The following is a 19,514-nucleotide window of genomic DNA, read 5'->3' as shown; positions in this document are numbered from 1 at the left end:
TGCAAGATGCTTTTGTGTTCCTTTCCTACTTATCACTGCTAACAAATGCTCTGACTTTATTGCACTACTGTACTTTACAGCTAGCAGTGCAATAGTATTGTCAAAGCATCTGCAAGCAGGATACACATCAGAATTTTGATTCTTGCCTATCATCTTGTTCATTGCTTGTGAATGATTTACCACAGTCTTTGTTGTTGAAAGTTGTATAATTTTGTTTTAAGTGGTCATAATTTGAAAAAAAAAAAACCCTTAACATTAAATACTCACTACTGTACTGCATTATGAAATTTGTAGAAAATAGTTTTTATATCTAAAGTTGTTATGGCTTGTTTAAATGTAACTTGCTTCTTTTTGTAACAGATTTCAATAGGTTCTGTCAAGTCTTAGGTTTTATTTAATTTTTATGAATTAGTAAGTGATACAAACAATCTCTGTATATTTCCTCTGGTAACTTGCCCCAAGTCTTAATTACTGTTAATTTTGGTATTAGATAGAATATGCTTGAATTTCAAACTTAAAAATCAGGAGGCGTGGCTCAAGCTGTAGAACATCTGCTTTGTAAGCTTATAGCTCTGAGTTCAAGCCCCAGTTCAACCAAAAAAAGAAAATATGATGTGTATACACAATGGAGTATTACTCATCCACAAAGAATAAAGTTAAAAAATCAAAAAACACAACTTAACCTTGTAATCCTAGCTACTTCAGAGGCTGAGATCAGGAATATTGAGGTACGAGGTCAGCCTGAGCAAATAATTCAAAAGACCCCATCTCCAAAATAACCAGAGCAAAATGGACTGAAAGTGTGGTTCAAGAAGTACAGCACCTGTTTTACAAGCTTGAAGCATTGAGTTCAAACCAAATAGCAGCAGCAGCGACAACAAAAATAAAGCCATTTTAAGATGCTTGACTTGAAGTTTATTTTTGTAATTATGAGATGTAAAGTGTGAATCCATCACCTTTTTTGGTAATGAGTCTTACTGAGATAGAATTTACATACAATAAAAACTCATTCAGTTTTACAGTTTTATTTATTTTTTTTTGCCATCACTGGGGTTTGAACTCAGGGCCTCACACTTGCTAGGTAGGTGCTCTTACTGCTTGAGCCACTCTGCCAGCCTTAATTTTACAATTTTAAATGTACAATTTGATGAGTTTTGACAAATGTATCCAATCATGTAACCATCCCTACAGCCAGGATATAAACATTTCCATCACCTTAAAAAGTTCTGTCTTGCCCTTTTGTAGTCAACCTAATCTTCCCAAACTTCCTGGCAATCACTGATCTCTAGTTTTTAAAAATTTTATGAAAATGTAATCTTAGATACAGCCTTTTGTAGCTACCCTCTTGCACCTGTCATAAGCTTTTGAGATTCATCCATGTTGTATTAGTAGCTGGAACATTTTTATTGCTGAGTAGTATTCCATTGTATAGAGTATGATTATCCATTTGCCAGATTATGGATTTTGGATCATTTCTGGGTTTTACCTTTAATGAATAAAGTTGCTGTGAGTGTTAGAATGTGTCTTTGTGGACATAATTTTTTCATTTCTTTTGAGTAAATGCTGAGAAATGGTCTAGCTGGGTAATGTGATAAATGATCTTATAAGGAACTGCTAAAATCTTTCCCATTGTTCCTTAATGGCTAATGATAGCAAACATCTTTTCAACACTACCCCCCCACCCCGCCTTTGGTATACCTTCTTTTTTTAGTAACTGCATTTTTATTTTATTTTATTTATATGTGCATACAATGTTTGGGTCATTTCTTCCCCCTTGCTCCTGCCCCCTAGTAACTGCATTTTTAAGTTTGTTTTTTGATGGTACTAGGGTTTTGAACTCAGGGCTCATGCTTGTTAGGCAGGTGCTCTACCACTTGAGCCATACCTCCAGCCTTTTTTGCCCTGGTTATTTTGATGATAAGTTCTTTTTTTGCTCAGGCTGCCCTAGACTGAGCCTTCTATTTTAGGCTTCCTACTGTAGCTGGGATGACAGATGCAGGCTACCACACCCAGCTTTTTCCTGTTGAGATGGAATCTCATGAAATTTTTTGCCTGGGCTGGATTGGAACCATGATCCTCCTGATCTCGGCCTTCCAAATCGCTAAGATTGCAGTCATGAGCCACTGGTGCCTAACCTTGTTCTTGTTCTCTTTTAGACAGGGTCTTGCTATCAGTCCAGGCTGGCCTTGAACTTGTGATACATCTGTTTCTACTTCTTGAGTACAGGGATTAGTCATGTATCACCATGCATGGCAACAATTTGGTATATTTTAATGAAGTATCCTAAATCTTTTGCCTATTTAAAAATTGTTCTTAAATTATGTTTCACCATAAGAATCCTTTAGTTTTCTCTCACTCAGTCTGCTATTTACCTTCTCATTTAAAATTTTTGAAGTTCAAGTTTAGGGTTTTTTTTTTTTTTTTTTGTGGCATTGGGCTTTGAACCCAGGACCTTGTGTATGCTAGGCACACACTCTACCACCAGAGCTACAATCCAACCCCAAAGTCCAATTTACATATTCTTGAAGTCATAGTTTTTTGTATTAATGTATGATCATGGTTACTTAGTATCTTAATTTTGACTTGAAATTTAAGAGAGATGCATAGAGAAATGACTTCAAAATGGTAACTAGTTTTTATTTTTTTCCCATGGTGCTGGGGGTTGAATTCAGGGCCTTGTTGATGGTAGGCAAACTCTACCACTGAGCCATATCCACAGTCATAGTTTTTAAATTTTTAATACACCCTATGCTCTATTATAGATGATCAATATTTTATATACTTTTTATTTCCACATTTTCAAAATGAGTGTTTAACCCATATAATTAAAATATTAAAGAATGAGAACATGCTGGGTAGACATGGTGACACATTTGTAATCCTCACATTCAGAAGGCAGAGGCAGGAAGATCCAGATCGTAAATTCCAGGCCAGTCTGAGCTATATAGTGAGATCCTGTCTCAAAGAACAAAGAAACAAAAGATGAGAAAAGAAATAATCATGAAAGTGTCATGTTTATTAATGTCTTTTCCTTTCCAAAATAATGATTTGTTCTGATTTTTAGTTCCAGAAAGCTGACTCTGATCTGGATTACATTCAGTATAGGCTGGAATATGAAATCAAGACTAATCATCCTGATTCACCAAGCAAGGTGATGTGTAAAATAAGTAAACTCTTTTAACTGAATATTTTATTTAAAAAACCCTCAGATAATATTTCTAATAGTAATAAATTATAACGATTATCAAGTACTAACTTTATGGAGTTTTAATATCTTGTGATAGAAGCTTGGTTACAGCATACTGTAAAGAATATACCAGTAGTCAGTGAAATTTGTGGTTACTTTTCTTTTTCCTTTTTCCTAACTTAAAAACGAATCAGTGAGCTCAAAGGTACAAGCCAGGAAGAAAGCCTCTGAAATTCCAAGAAAGCATATGGTTACTTTTGGGGCAGTGGTTCTTCAATAAGTTTGAAGGGAGAAGTCCTAGCAGTCGGATATTCTTTACGGGAGATGATATACTTTTCGGTTTGCCCAATTACATGATATGAACAGTGATTTTTGCATAAAATTATATAGTTATTCTAGAGTTAGGTTGATTAGGAATTATTAACTATAGTTTTGAGACAACTCACTAGTTGTCTGGGCTGTTCTTGAACTTCTGGGCTCAATGGATCCTCCTGCCTCAGCTTCTTAAGTAGCTGGGACTATAGGTGCATACCTCTGCGCCTGTTTAATTCAGTTTATATTGCCACAAAGTCATAATATATGCCCATGGCATAAAAGCAAACAATCTCCAAGCATTGTCATATATTTGACAGTATTTGGCAGTAGACAAGAAATAGTGTATTTTGAAGATTTTCAAAAAAATTCCACATATTAAAAAATATTTTCTAGGGCTGGTGGTGTGGCTCAGGTTAGTAGAGTGCTTGCCTAGCAAGCATGAGGCCCTGAGTTCAAGCCTCAATAGTGCTGCAAAAAAATAAAATAAAAAAATAAAATTGGGTAAAACCATGAATTGAAGTAACATTTTATACCAAATTGGGGAAAAAAACTTTATGTTCAATTTTACTGTTTAGTTCATGAAATTTCAGAATTCTTTGGGCATGTACTTAGCTCTGTAACTGACTTTGACTTTTCTCTCTTTGTCTGAGGAACAACTAGACATTCTGACTCAGTGGTACCACCTAATGACTGGCTAAAAGACTCATCTGAGTCAGTATTCTTCAAGTACTATTGTGAAAGATATTTCATGTGGTGTTTCCACTTTTCCTCTCCCTTCCATCACTCAACTTTGTTTTATCTACTGTTATTTTTCTCTTCAACTTTTTTTTTATTTTTATGATGTGGTTTGGGGTATATTGTAGAATTTACAAAAGTTCTTACAGTGTATCAAATATATACTTGAATTCATCCCCTTCACCATTCTCCTTTACCACCCAACTTTTTTGTTTTGTTTTGTTTTTTAAAAACCCAGGTTTTCAATTCCCAATACTGCAAAATAAATTAAATAAATAAATAAATAAATAAAATAAAAACAAAAACCAAACCAACCAAAACCAGCTATATTGAGCTGTCATATACCATAAAATTTTCCCTTTAAATTATGCAATTCAGTGAATTTTAGTATATTCACAGAGTTGGGCAGCTGTTAGCACAGTCAGTTTTTGAATATCCTCATCACCTCAGAATGATACTTCATACGAATGCAGTTACTCTCCATTCCCCTATAGCTCTTGGCAACCACTAACTTTCAGCTCTACTGATTGTGGGCCATTTTGTAAACATTTCACATAAATGGAATCATATAATACGTGGTCCTTTATGTCTGACTTGTTTTACTTGGCATAATGTGTTCAAGCCTGATCCATGTTTTAGCATGAATCTTTGCTTTACTTTTCTGTAGCTGAATAAATAATAATCCATTGTATAGCTATGCCACATTTGTCTGTCTGTTCATCAGTGGACATTTTCATTATTTCTACCTTTTGGTTACTATGAAACATTATGTTTTGTAAGTGAAGCACTATGAACATTTATGTACAAGTTCTGGTGTAGAAATAAAAATGTAATCCTAGCTATTCAGGAGGCTGAGATTGGGAAAGCAAATAGTTTGCAAGACCCCCACCTCCAAAATACCAGAGCCAAATGGGCTGGTGTGTGGTTCAAGCTGTACAGCACCTGTTGCAAGCACAAAGCCTTGAGTTCAAACCCCAGTCCCACCAAAAAAAAAAAAAAGTTGATTATGTGCATAATTATAGATTACAAGTTATAAGTGGTACTAGAATGAGTTCTATGTATGTGTGTGGGTATGAGTAAACATACACACACCATAGCATAGAGGTTGACACATAGTAATATTCAATGAATATTTACTACCAGTATGCACTCCCTATCACCATATAGAGTGTCAGATATTACAGCAACTGGCTGTTTATGTATTTATCAAGGAAGAGTAAAGTTAATCATTAGGACAAATGTTGGGCAAATGTATAGAGTAAAAGAATGGTTTTGCTACCAAATGTAATACACATACACACAAAGTGGGAGGGATGAAGAGAGATTTTTCTTAAAGTTACTGAATAAGTATTATAGATGTTTAAAAAAGACTCCAGGTGTGGTGGTTCATACCTATAATCCTGTCATTCTGGAAGGCTGAGGCAGGAGAATCATGAGGTTGGAGCCAGCCTGGTCTCCAGAGTTAAGTTCCAGGCTAACCTGAGCCACACAGAAAGATTTTGTCGCAAAAAAAATTTTTAGCGAATAGGTAAAAAGATTAGTGCCTCAAAAACTGTGACCTAGTAAATTCTACAGGGTATATACTTAAAAGAATTGAAGGCAGGTACTCAAATACATGTACACTGACATTCATAGCAGCATTATTCACAATAGCCAAAAGCTAAAAGCAAACCAAATAATTTGTCATTGAATGATGACTGTGGTACATACACATAATGGAATATTATTTGAAAAAGAAAGGAAATTCCGACACTGATAACATAGGGATCATTTTGAGAACATTATGCTAAGTGAAATAAGTCAATAATGAAAACGTGATTCTACCTCTGTAAGGTACTTATAGTGAAATTCAGAGTCAGAAAGTAGAATAGTAGTTGCCAGGAAACAGGTCATGGGGGTAATGGGGAGTAATGTGTACAGTTTGGGAAATGAAAAGTTTCTGGAGATGCTTGCACAACAATGTGAATGTACTTTAAGCCACTGAACTATAAACTTAAAAAAGATAAAAATGGTAAATTTTGTCATGTATATTTTAACTACAACTAGAAAAAAATTAAGGATGTCAAATGATTTTGCTATTTGAAAAAGTTTTGGTGATTCATCAAAATATTAAGCATGAGTTATGGCCAAGGGAAATAAAAATGTAAATATGGCCTGAATCATTGGTGCTTGGCCAAAATCAACATTTTTGACTAAGATACAATAAACTGTTAAGTTCCTATTACTGTATTTTTTTATCCTTAATTGTTCAAGAAAGATAATCTTATTTTACAAGCATTTTCTTTGTAGATTTTTTAAATTTAAATTTTAATTATTTTTTGAGACAGGAGCTCCCTAGGTAGCCCAGGCTGTCCTTGAACTTGTGATCTTCCTGTCTCAGCCTCCTGAGTGCTTGGATTATAGATATGCACCATCATATACAGCCTTATGAAAATTTTTAAAGCCTAATAGTACTAACTAATGCCATATTTACTTTTGTGTATTTAAAAGACTTGAGTTGAGCTGTTTGCCTATGTATTGGCTTTTTTTCTTTTCTCTCATCGTCACCACCATCATTGTTACAAGCCAGCTGGCTGGGGTCCTTCTGTTCCATCCAGATTAGAAATCATGGGTAGGTGAGAAGTTCCTCCATTTTATTCTGGCCATTGGCAGGTATTTGCAGGTGGTGGAATAAATGACAGTAGGTAGCAGCAGTCAGCCCTGGGCTTTTGACAGCTGGGGTGATAGATGTACCTTGGGGTTTGGCCTTAGGCTGCTAACAGCTAGGGTGGCTGCATAGGGTCTGGGCCAAATTCCATATATGTTACAGCTCTTTTGTGCGCTGGGCAGGGACCTGCAGCAAAAAGAGTCTCTGTTGGTTAATCCCAACTGGCACCTGTCATTTTCTCTTTTGCTGATGTGCTTCTTGCAGCTTCTCACCCCGGCTGCTCCTGAGAGTTTTCCTGGGCTGTTCAGCTGTGATTGGCTTGAGGTTACTCCTGCCAGGGGCTGCTCAGCTCCTGGTGCTGTGGGAACCCCTTGCTGACCTTGTCGCTGCCCTGCTGTCAGGGCATCCTCACCACTTACCACCTCTACTTCTTCTGTTATTTTTCTTCATGTTACCAATTCAGTAAAGGTAGGCAAGACCATTCAAGAGAAAGCCTTTATTGGCACCTAATTTGCAACACCAAGGTGTCTCCCAGCTGCTTACAAAGTGGGGTAAATGGCCTGTTTATGTAGCCAGAATGAAGGTGTGTGTGTAACAAGGGAGTCTGTACCAATTATGGCAGGCCACTCATGCAAGTGAAGGATTGCGTTTGTACCAAACACAGCAGAGCCTTATGCAAATAGATTGTGTTTATATCAGTCATGGTCTTTTGTTGGAGAAGACCACTAGGGAAAGTGCTCCCCCTTGGGCTTGGGTCATAGATTTTTTTAATGGCAAAAAGTCTGTGTAAGCTGTCTGTTGGGACAGTGTCATCAGGAGCAGAGTTGTGCTTCAGTGTATAGCCTCCTTAGTGTGTCCATAGAGTGCTCAAAATAACCAGTGTTGGCATGAGGGCAGTCCATCTGGCTGCTTGGCTGATGGTCCTTCACATATGGCAGCCAGGGCCCCAGGGAGGGGTCTAAGATCTGTCAATTAGGGAGTCAAATTAAAGGAAAAATAAACACTTAAAAATAAGCACACTCCAAGGAAAAATAAACATTAAGAGGGGCCCTTATAATAAAGACTTACTAACATTAGCGATGGTTTAATAGTGTTTTACAGTACTCTAACAATGCTTAACTCCTATCCTAGTGTCCCAGGGAGACATGGGTGCCTACCATCTTTTTTTTTTTTTTTTCATTTTTCTTTTATTATTCATATGTGCATACAAGGCTTGGTTCATTTCTCCCCCCTGCCCCCACCCCCTCCCTTACCACCCACTCCGCCCCCTCCCTCAATACCCAGCAGAAACTATTTTGCCCTTATTTCTAATTTTGTTGTAGAGAGAGTATAAGCAATAATAGGAAGGAACAAGGGGTTTTGCTGGTTGAGATAAGGATAGCTATACAGGGCATTGACTCACATTGATTTCCTGTGCATGGGTGTTACCTTCTAGGTTCTTTTTGATCTAACCTTTTCTCTAGTACCTGTTCCCCTTTTCCTATTGGCCTCAGTTGCTTTAAGATATCTGCTTTAGTTTCTCTGTGTTAAGGGCAAGAAATGCTAGTTTTTTAGGTGTCTTACCTATCCTCACCCCTCCCTTGTGTGCTCTCGCTTTTATCATGTGCTCATGGTCCAATCCCCTTGTTGTGTTTGCCCTTGATCTAATGTCCACATATGAGGGAGAACATACGATTTTTGGTTTTTTGAGCCAGGCTAATCTCACTCAGAATGATGTTCTCCAATTCCATCCATTTACCAGCGAATGATAACATTTCGTTCTTCTTCATGGCTGCATAAAATTCCATTGTGTATAGATACCACATTTTCTTAATCCATTCGTCAGTGCTGGGGCATCTTGGCTGTTTCCATAACTTGGCTATTGTGAATAGTGCCGCAATAAACATGGATGTGCAGGTGCCTCTGGAGTAACAGTCTTTTGGGTATATCCCCAAGAGTGGTATTGCTGGATCAAATGGTAGATAGATGTCCAGCTTTTTAAGTAGCCTTCAAATTTTTTTCCAGAGTGGTTGTACTAGTCTACATTCCCACCAACAGTGTAAGAGGGTTCCTTTTTCCCCGCATCCTCGCCAACACCTGTTGTTGGTGGTGTTGCTGATGATGGCTATTCTAACAGGGGTGAGGTGGAATCTTAGCGTGCCTACCATCTTTTTTATTGTTAGCACAGCATGCCTTATTTACAAGTAAAACCCTAAAATGAATTGAAGTATTAGAGGCACTAAATTAAAAAAAGGCAGTACAGTTTATAAGCATGAATGAAAGAACAGAGAGGCTCCCAAGAGCCAGTTACTCAAACAAAATACCTCTGTAATGTGCTAAGTCTGTTCCACAATCTAGGCCTACTCCTAACATAATGTAAGTCATGTTGTACTGAATTAGTCGTTGCCATATCAATGTTATTAGGTACAGTTAATGCCATCAAAAGCATGTAGAATGTGTAACTACTTGAGAACCCTATCCTGTCTATTTAGTAGTTTTATTGGCTGTTTATTCCTTTTGCTTGATTCAGCGATTCTTTCTTTTCCTAGTTTTGAGAGATGGTCAAGGATTAGTTCTGTATTTGGGGGTTCCTCATTTCTTCTGTGTTATATGTTCAGGTGCAGTATGTGGAGGAGCATTTCTCTATTGAGCTCCATTTTAATAACCTAGAATTTATACTTACATAATTTCCTACTGCTTCACAGCTGATGTCTTCCCTAAAATAAATTTTCCTGACTCTTAATTTTTAAGAGTGACTTGTATATAATTTAGACTCACAGACATACAAAGCTTACAATTTCACATGGTAATTCCTTAATGTACACTCTCACACCTAAGAAGGCCACCATTTTATTTCAGTGTCTTTTAGTCTTTCTTTTCTACTATTCTATTCTCTTCTATATGTGTGTGTGTGTGTGTGTATTATTCCTGTACTTACTTAGACTATAAATTCCTTAAGAATAGGATCTAGGTCTTATACTTTTTTCCTCAGCTCCAATCTTCTGTCACACAGTTTTATAAATATCACCAGTGTTCAATTAAATGAATGATAGGATGTCTTGTATATTTTTATTAAAAAGCTTAGCTTTCCATTTCCTGATATAAATCATATTAACTTTTTCCCTGATGTAGAAAAATCCGATTACACTTGTAAAGGAATTGTCAGCAATAAAGTCTCGATATCAAACTTTGTATGCACGTTTTAAACCAGTTGCTGTTGAGCAGAAAGAAACTAAGAGCCGCATTTGTGCTACTTTGAATAAGACCATGACCATGATACAAGAACTACAAAAGCAGACAGACCTGGAGGTAATGTTTTTAATTGACAAGTTGGATTTGAATAGTTTTAGTTTGAGTGTTGTTTTAAAAGATAAACCCTTAGTAACTTGGATTTTAAAATTTAGCAGTTTGAACTGTTGATAGAAACAAAATTTTCGTTGGTATTTCTTTGTGTTTTTTTCAGACAGGGTCTCACTATGTAGCTCAGGGTGACTTGGAACTTGCTGTATAGCCAAGGCTGGCCTCAAACTTGCAACTCAGCCTGCTGAGTGCTGAAATTACAGATGTGTGTCATCTAGTCTGGCTAGAAATGAAATTTTCCTGATACCCTGAAGTAATTTCCACTTATTTTAAAATGAGCATGTGGACTTGACATTGTTAATGAAAAGGTATGCTGCCTTGGATAATAGAACTATGTCAGAAGAAAAAACTTGCTAATACTTATTAAAATGTGTCAACTCTGCTAGTTCTTATAACTAGTAAGACTGAAAAGTTTGGAAAGCATCCTAAGTGACTTTTTGGGTTCAAACCCAGGATCTTGTATATACTAGGTAGGCACTGTACCCCTGAGCTATTCTCCCAGTGGGTTTGTTCCTTCTTCCCCTCTCCTCTCACATTTTTTTTCCTTTATTTTTCTTCTTCTTTCCTGCAGTGAGGTTGGCAGGTATTGGTAGGTCTGACTTTCTCCATTCTCTCCTTCCATTCCCCATCTCATTTAAGTGTAAGAATCCTTGTAATTATGAGCCTCCAACATTGATGTGTAAAATTTCAGGTATGTCAGAGTAGAGAAAATGGTATGAGTTGTTGAACTGACAACTAAAGGATTTGGCAGCATTTTCATTTACTGTCAAGGAAAAGTTGGGGATGTAGATAGAAAAGATCAGCTATATGTAGACAGAATCAAAGAGTAGAACAAATAGATTGTCTGGATGGAGGATGTCCAATCAATTGTATTTCTATTAGTCATTGGTAATGGCTGCTTAGAGTACTATATTATCCTATGTCTTGGCATACCGAAAATAGTGCTATCTGCTAGGGATGAGAATGGGAGGGGCCACATACATGGCATTTATTCGCCAACTCTGAACTAAATTATGGTTTATGATACTTGAATTATGGTCTTAAAGCCAGAATAAATCTGTTTTTGATAACCCAGGTCAATTTGATCAAGAATTTTTTTTTAATATTGCAGATGGAGGGGGAAAAAAGAGAACAGTATCTGGTTAAAGATATAAAAATGATACTTTAGATGTTTCTTTATATCACAAGTAGATGAATAGTGGAGGAGGGCACAGCAATTAAAAAGTATGTATGTGATAACCTTTTATAGCTACAACTCAAATCACATTTTCTTCATTGTATGTGATCAAAGCCTGGCAATATGAGCATATAAACTTGTTTTAAGGGATTAGATCTTGGAGATTGTGTAGTTCCCAGTGTAGTTTCACATTAAGATATTTGTGTAGAAATCCATAAATTTATTGAAGCACAAAAAAAATTTTGTGTGAACAAAGAGGAAATTTTTTTTTAAATATTTGGTACAAATTACCTCTGCTGGATTAATAAATAGGTGAACTATTTCTGATTGAGACCATAAACTGGTGCAGAAAAATAGTTAAGATAGTAGTAAGTGATTTCTCTCTCCTTTCCTCTCTGTCTCTCGCTTTCTTTCCATTGGTGGGGGGGTCAAACCTAGGACCTCTTGTGTCCCTTGTACATGCTAGGCAGTGCTCTATCACTGAGCCACATTCCCAGTCCCCAGTGATGAGACTGTAATCACCTGAATCCCTGTAAAGGTACTCATTCAGTTACAAATAGAAATCACTGAAATGAACAATAATTATGCCAGAGATAGAAGGCTAAGGGAGCTTTCATTTTGGATCAGGTTATGGCAAACAAGGAGAAGTGATTGAAAAGTAGGTTATGAACCTTGAAAAACGAGGCCGTATTTTTAAATCATCGATTGTCAAGTTGTGAAACATTGGACATAGTGGGTCTTGTACCTTCTACTTTACAAATGAGTAGAAAGTTCAGAGAAAATATGGAGGTGTGGTATTCAATATTCTGAGAAATGTTTAAGATTCAAAGGGAGACTCAAAAAAATAAACTATTAAAATTTTTATGACTCAGATGTAAAGAAAAGGGAATGATATATATGGAGAGTTGTATAACCAAAAATAGCTCTGAGTTTCAAGGACATATAATGTGGCTGGGTGTAGCTCAGTGCTAGGTCACTTGCCTAGTTTATATAATCCTCAGTATTACCAACACACACACACACAAAACCCCCCAAAACCCCAAAAGGACAAGCATGGCAGAATTTGTAAATAAATTTCAAGTATTAAAAGGGGGTTTTCAGGCCTGTGGATGTAGCTCAGTGTAGCACCACTACCTGGTGCATGCAAGGCACTGGGTTTAATTTCCAACACCAAAAAAAACAAAACAAAACAAAACACAACAAAAAAGAAAAAGTATAGCTGGGCATAGTGGTATACACCTGCAATTCTAGCACTTGGGATATGGAGGCAGGACTCGAATTTGAGGCTAGCCTAGGTCACATAGTGAGAACCCATCTTAATTTAAGCCCTTTTTCCTCAAGAAAAAGGTGTGTTTATGTGGGCTCATTAATAGGGTCAGACTTTGGAGAACAGTTAAGAAAGACAAAGGCTAGTTTGAATTGAGATTTCTAAAATTTTCTAAAATAACCAAAGGGCCTTTAAAGTTATTTTGGGAGGGGTTGGAAATATAGCAAAGTACTAAGGCACTTGCCTAGCATGTGCAAGGTCCTGGGTTCAATCTTTAGCATCATAAAAAATATTCTGTGAGCATGAAGAACAAGAAAGGGATTAAGTTCTGCTTAGAGAAAATGGTGCTTTGTTTATAGACAACAGAAAGTAAAAGTGTTGAGGTATTGCTATTTGGAAAGGTTAAAAAATATATTTGAACTGATAATCTTTTTCTTTTTTTTGATAGTACTAGGAATAGAAGTCACAGCCTTACACTTGGTAGGGAAGTGCTCTACCACTTGAGCTATTCCCCCACTCTTTTTTGCTTTAGTTTATTTTTCAGATAGGAACTTCTGATTTTGCCCAGGTGCTGGCCTCAGACCATGATCCTCTTACTTCCACCTCCTGAATAGCTGAGATTACAATACCACAACTGGCTTTTTTTGGTCTTGTTTTGTTTTTTTGGTGGTACTGAGGTTTGAACTCAAGGCCTCTCACTTGCTAGGCAGGTGCTCTACGACTTGAGCCGCTTCGCCAGTCTGTTTTTGTGTTGGGTATTCTTGAGATAGGGTCTCATGAACTATTTGCCTGGGTTGGCCTGGAACTGTGATCTTCCTGATCTCTGCCTCCTGTGTAGCTAGGATTATAGGAGTGAGCTACCTGACTACACCTGGCTTGTTTTTGAGACTAGAGTTGCTAACTTTTGCCTCAGCAAGGCTGAAACTATGATCCTATCTCTGCCTCTCAAGTAGATGGGATTATAGGTGCCCATCACACTCTGCCCAAAGTGATAATCTTAACTGATATTAAGACATTGAAGTTTAAATATACTTAACTATATAGGTGACTATATACCCCGCCCCCAAAAGGAGTAAATTTGTACCAAAACAAGAAATAGCAAAACAAACCCCCAAAATAAAAATATAATAGTAAACAGTCTAGAAAAGATATTGAAAGTACAATGTATGGTGTTCCATTGATAGATCCATCAATTAGTTGTGCTAAAGAAAAATTAAACTTTAGACTGGTTAACTTGACCTTATTTCTTGAAAAATTTGTTGAGGATTAAACAGATGGTCTGAAAACTCTTGCATAGTGATCACATGAGCAACATGGATTCATTGAAAAATAACAAGTTTTTCCAGAATAGTATCATTTCCTTTAAGATAAAAGAGGGAAATTTGGGCTGGGGTTTTGGTTCAAGTGGTAGAGCACCTACCTGCCTTGCATGTGCCAGGCTCTGAGTTCAAACCTCAGTACCTCCAAGAAAAGAGGGAAATTCTACGAATAGATTGCCATTAGTCATATAATTATCATTTTATCCATATGAGCATGTTGGGCAAATGTTGGTCAGCCAAACCAGTTGCATATCAGAATCAAAGTAGGATAACTAGGCAGTCCAGTAACCATATGTAGCTATATAAATTTAAACTTAGATAAAATTGAAAACTCACTTCGTCTCCTGATTGGACAGGGCAGATATAGATTTCCTGCATCATGGAAAGTTTTATTGGACAGGGCTGCCCTAGAGATTCTGATTCTGTAGGTCTGGGGTGTTCCAGATTTAGCAGTCTCTCTAGAGATGACCTAAATAATTAGGCAGATTTATAACTACTTGAGTGATTCAAGTTATACCTCCTATTATTTCCCCATATAACTCTTTGTTTCATCCAGCCTGTTGGTGTTCTGTCTGTGAAAATCCCTTACCTCTCTCATTTTCCTTCTTCCTTTTGGTTTTGCTTTTGCTCCTACCTGCTTTTGGTGGATGCTGTTGGCTGGCTGTTGTCTCATTTGTTCCTACACCTGAGTACTGACTTTCTTGAGGTAGGTGTCTTCCCTCACAGTCACGGATCTGAGGTGAAGCTGGCTCACCAGGGGTTTGACAATAGATTTTCCTTTAATGGTAGTTTAGGAATGATTTGCAACCCCATGACACACGAGGACAGAAAGTTTGAAAGCATGTTTCTAAGCAAAGTTTCCTTACTTTGGAAAACCCTGGGAAGAGTAAGCTTCTTTCCTTTTTCTGGACATTGTGTATGGATGTGATACCTACCACCATTACAGCCATTTTGTTGTCAGCTTGAGTGTTGCCACCATCAAGGACATCAGACTTGTGAGATGGAGCAAACTTGAGTTCCTCATGTGGTTAAGATGCTGAGTAAGTCAGGCTTGAAGTCTTCCCTTTTGAATTTAAGGTGTAATGAAAACATTTTCTTTTTGGTAAAACAGGGGTTTGAACTCGAGGCTTTTTGCCCAGGGCTAGCCTTGAGCTGCAATCCTCCTACCTATACCTCCCGCAAAGCTGGGATCACAGGAGTGTACCACATGTATGACTTGTTGAGATGGGGGATGTTGCTAACATTTTTGCACAGGCTGTCCTCAAACCACATTCCTCCCAATCTGCATCTCAGGAGTAGCTGGGGTTACAAGGCCCTCATGATACATTTTCTTATAAATTATTCATTTTGAAATGTTTCTGTTATTTGCACCTAAAAGCATTTTGAGTATTCTTCAGAATCTAGGCCAACCCTCTATTTCTCTGAGAAAATTTCCAGAATCTTTTTGTTCACCTCTGCAGATGTGAACCTCTTTTCTTCACTCTTAGAATATGGCATCCAAATAGTCTTCTTTGGTTTTGTTGCAGTCCTTAAATTATTTGATTTCTTGGTCTTGTTTGTTCAGCTTATTTGCAAACTACTTTTTTTCCGCTTGTCTTCCTAAATTTGTATATAATACATATATATAGTGTAAGTTTATGGTGTGACAAAGCAGAATTTAACTAACTTAATCTTTGAAATACAGATTTTGTCATTTGTTTTCTAGTTGTCACCATTGACTGAAGAAGAGAAAACTATGACAGAACAATTAAAATCTCACATGCCAGATTTATGAAGAAATGGAATTAAAAAAGAGAACACTGATAAAGAAGAGATCAATTCCAGAGAAACTCGGCAAGATGATGACTGGAGATGGGGAGCTGGTAAAAGAGACAGAAGTTTGGCTTGAGTGACAGGTTTCATTGATAGGAGACTGCAAGAGCAGCAGATCTTATGGGAATAGAGGGATTTAAAGATATATACACATATACTTAGTTTTGTAATTTCAGGTAAGGAATCCCCTTAACATGATTTTCCATCTGTTTCCTTTTTTGTATAGTTGGAATAATGGAGATGTGCTGGCCATCATAAAAGAATGTCCATGTACATTTTAGTCAGTCAGTGTGAACGAGCATACTTTAGAAATTAAAGGTGAAGGGCTGGCAGTGTGGCTCAAGTGGTAAGAGTGCCTGCCTAGCAAGTGTGAAGCCCTGAGTTCAAACTCCAGTACTGTCAAAAAAATAAATAAATAAAAACAACAGAAATTAAAGGTGAAATATTTGTATTGTACATTGCATATAGGTATATAATCTCATTTTTGAAAATGTTGATTGGAGATAGGATCACATTATTGGTGAGACCACTTAAGTGATATGTAATCTCTCAAACTAATGTAATAAAGTGGTTTGTGTGGTAGCATCACTTTTATTTTTTCCTATTACCTGACAATGTTGATCAGTATGAGCTTGGTTTCAAAAACTATTTTAGACTGTCCCCATGGTATTTCTGTATTAGTTTTCTTTCAGCATATATTTGTAGTTGATATTCTATATGAAAGCTAAGAAACTGAAATCACTGGAGTATTTAACTGCTAATTGCCAGTTTTGTATGGGTGTGAGAGTAAGTTTCCTTACTTATTTTGTGGTGCTGGGGATAGAACCCAGGGGCTTGCACATGCTAGGCAAGTGCTCTACTACTGAGTTACATCCCCAGCCCTTCCTTACTTCCTTATTTATGTATTTATATTTTTAAAAATTCTATTAGTGTATATTAATTGGACAAGGGATTAAATAACTATTGGCAATAAGGTAATTGCCCAAAGTAAGAACAAATAAGATTTTGGTGGCTCAATGGTAGAGCATGTGCCTAAGCAAGGCTATAGGTTTAATCTCTAGCTCTAAAAAAGAAGATATTTCCAGGTTATTTATAATACACATATACATCTGGCTAATAGATGATTAGGAAAGTAAATTATGTTGTATCTATATAATAAGAGGTCAAGTTGCCAATAAATTATTACTATTGATGTTCTGAGAAATGTTGAAGCTATGCCAAATTGGGGACAGGGGAAGCAGTTACTGTAGTTTTTTAGTTAAGACTGGGCTTTGAGACAGGATGCCGAGGCTCACACATGTAATTCTATCTACTCAGAAGGCAGAGATCAAGAGCATCGTGGTCCAAAGCCAGCCCAGGCAAATAGTTCTCAAGACCCTATCTTGAAAAAGCCCAATATAAAACAAGGCTGATGGAGTGGCTCAAGTGATAGAGCACCTGCCTAGCAAGCCTGAGGCCCTAAGTTCAAACCACACACACACACACACATTGGGCTTTTGAGTCACACACACACACACAGATTGGGCTTTTGAGACACACACACGGCTTTTGAGAGACACACACACGGCTTTTGAGAGACACACACACGGCTTTTGAGACACACACACGGCTTTTGAGACACACACACACACACACACACACACACACACACACACACACACACACACACACACACACACACACACACACACACACACACACACACACACACACACGGCTTTTGAGTCATACCTGAGATCTAAAGTACAGAAGTCTCCTCTTAACTATAGTTTTACCTTCTAAGTTTCACTTTCATTTAGCCAAAATATCAAGTGGCAAATTCCAGACATAAACAATTCCTAAGATCTAAATTTCTCACCATTCTGAGTGGTATGATAAATCTCGTACTGTCCTGTACCATCCCTTTGTTTAGCATAGCTACATTATCTGCCTGTAAGTTACTCAGTAGCCATCTGGGTTATCAGATGGACTATTCTGGTATCACAGTTGTATTAAGAGTTCTCTAAGGCTGGAGATGTGGCTCAAGTGGTAGAGCACCTGATTTGTAAGCATGAAGCCCTGAGTTCAAACCCAAGTCCCATCAAAAAACAAAAAATGAAGAACTTGATCTTTGGCCCAGCACCTGTGGCTCATGCCTGTAACTGTAGTAGAGATCAGGAGGATTACAGTTCCAGGCAGAGTTTGAGAGTCCTTATCTCAAAAAATACCCAACACAAAACAGAATGGAGAAGTGGCTCAAGTGGTAGAGTACCTGCCTAGCAAATGGGAGGAACTGAGTTCAAATCCTAGCATTGCCCCAAGAAAAGATTTCTGCAAAGAGACAAAACCAAAAGGATATGTATATAGATCAGAGATTTATTAGGATAATTGACTTATGCAGTTATAGTGCTTGAGATGTCTCATAACAGACCACTTGCAAACTGAGACACTGGTGTTAACTCTTAATCTAAGGCCAAAAGCCTAGGAACCCAGGAGTTGGGGTTGCTTGTGTTAAGTCCTGGAATTCAACAGTTGAAGAGCTTGGAGTTAAGATGTCCAGTGCAGCAGAAGAATGTATTCCAGTTCTCCAGGAGAAAGACCATCATGACTTATGTATTCTTTTATCCCTGCTACCAGCCATTTGGATGATGCTCAAATACAATGAGGGGCTGATCTTATCCACTTAAATATGAGTCCATTAGACTCATGTGTTAATCTCTTCAGGAAATACCTGTTTTGGTTGTTCCTTAATCTAGTTAAGGTGCCATCTAACATCATCAAAGCAGAGATGCAATGCTGCAGGGCATATTGGAAAAACCCTAGTATTTGGGTGTGGTGGCTTATACCATGACACTTATGCCTCATAAGACTGAAGCAGGATACCTGAAGTTTGAGGCCAGCCTGGGCTACACAGGGAAATCCTGTCTCAAAAAAAGTTTAAAAGAAGAAAAAACGTACATATAGTTTGGTATTATCCACGATATCAGACACCTATTGGGGTCCTTGGAATATCCCCTGTGAATAGGAGGGTGTACTTATAGTTTTATTAGCAATGATTTTTTTCAGTGTCTTTCATCCTAGCTACATGGGTAAACAAATAGGACTGTGATCCAGGCCTGCCTAGGCATAAAGCAAGATCCTTTCTCAAAAATAAAAGCAAGCTGGGTGCCAGTGGCTCAAGCCTGTAATCCTAGCTACTCAGGAGGCAGGGATCAGGGGGATCTGTTTGGGAGATCTGCTTCAGTTAAAACTGTCTAGGTTTAATATTTTAGGCTAGTGGTATGGTTCAAGTGGTAGGCGGCTCTGAGGTCAATCCCCAGAAACCCTTTTCCCTCAAAAATTAAAAATTTTAAGAACAAAAGATCTTCTCTTTAGATTAGAGGAATGTTAATACCTTTGTATGAGATACTAATTTTCTCCAGCACTCAAGCAATTAATACTAAGAAAGCTCCTTTCATGGGATGGCTTGGAGCTGTGATGTTGAATGGTGGAATTAAAAAGAGGTCACAGTAAATTCTTATTAGTATTAAAGTGGTTTTGTTTACAATTATATTGTTTTTCCTTTATGATTTACTTCATAGTTACCCTCTGAGTGGTGGGACTTCAGCCATCTGCTCAGCTATCTTTTCATCTTTTGACCTTACTATCTATTATAATTTCTGGCTTTTATTTGGATAATGCATATTGAATGAAGAAGAGAGACTATGGTAGGAAAATAAAATTGAGCTGGATTGTGA

At 37.4% G+C, this 19,514-nt stretch overlaps 1 protein-coding gene across 3 annotated transcripts in view; it reads left to right on the top strand.

The window, feature by feature from the left end:
* The window catches only part of Ska2 (spindle and kinetochore associated complex subunit 2), a 22,694-nt gene extending 3,180 nt beyond the window's left edge, over nucleotides 1-19,514 (top strand). Inside the window, exons 2-4 of one of the 3 annotated variants that reach the window (XM_074046213.1) lie at nucleotides 3,065-3,151; nucleotides 9,996-10,172; nucleotides 15,671-19,514. In XM_074046213.1, coding sequence (XP_073902314.1) covers nucleotides 3,065-3,151; nucleotides 9,996-10,172; nucleotides 15,671-15,691 — 285 coding nt within the window. In that variant the 3' untranslated portion in view covers nucleotides 15,692-19,514. Of the gene's footprint in view, nucleotides 1-3,064; nucleotides 3,152-9,995; nucleotides 10,173-10,326; nucleotides 15,641-15,670 lie in introns of those variants that run through there. The other 2 variants (XM_020164231.2, XM_074046212.1) reach the window with 2 other exon arrangements.

The sequence above is a fragment of the Castor canadensis genome, chromosome 11, assembly GCF_047511655.1.
Source record: "Castor canadensis chromosome 11, mCasCan1.hap1v2, whole genome shotgun sequence".
Classification (NCBI taxonomy): Eukaryota; Metazoa; Chordata; class Mammalia; order Rodentia; family Castoridae; genus Castor; species Castor canadensis.
Note: the sequence above shows the minus strand (reverse complement) of the source record. Positions and strands in the feature narration are given on the sequence as shown.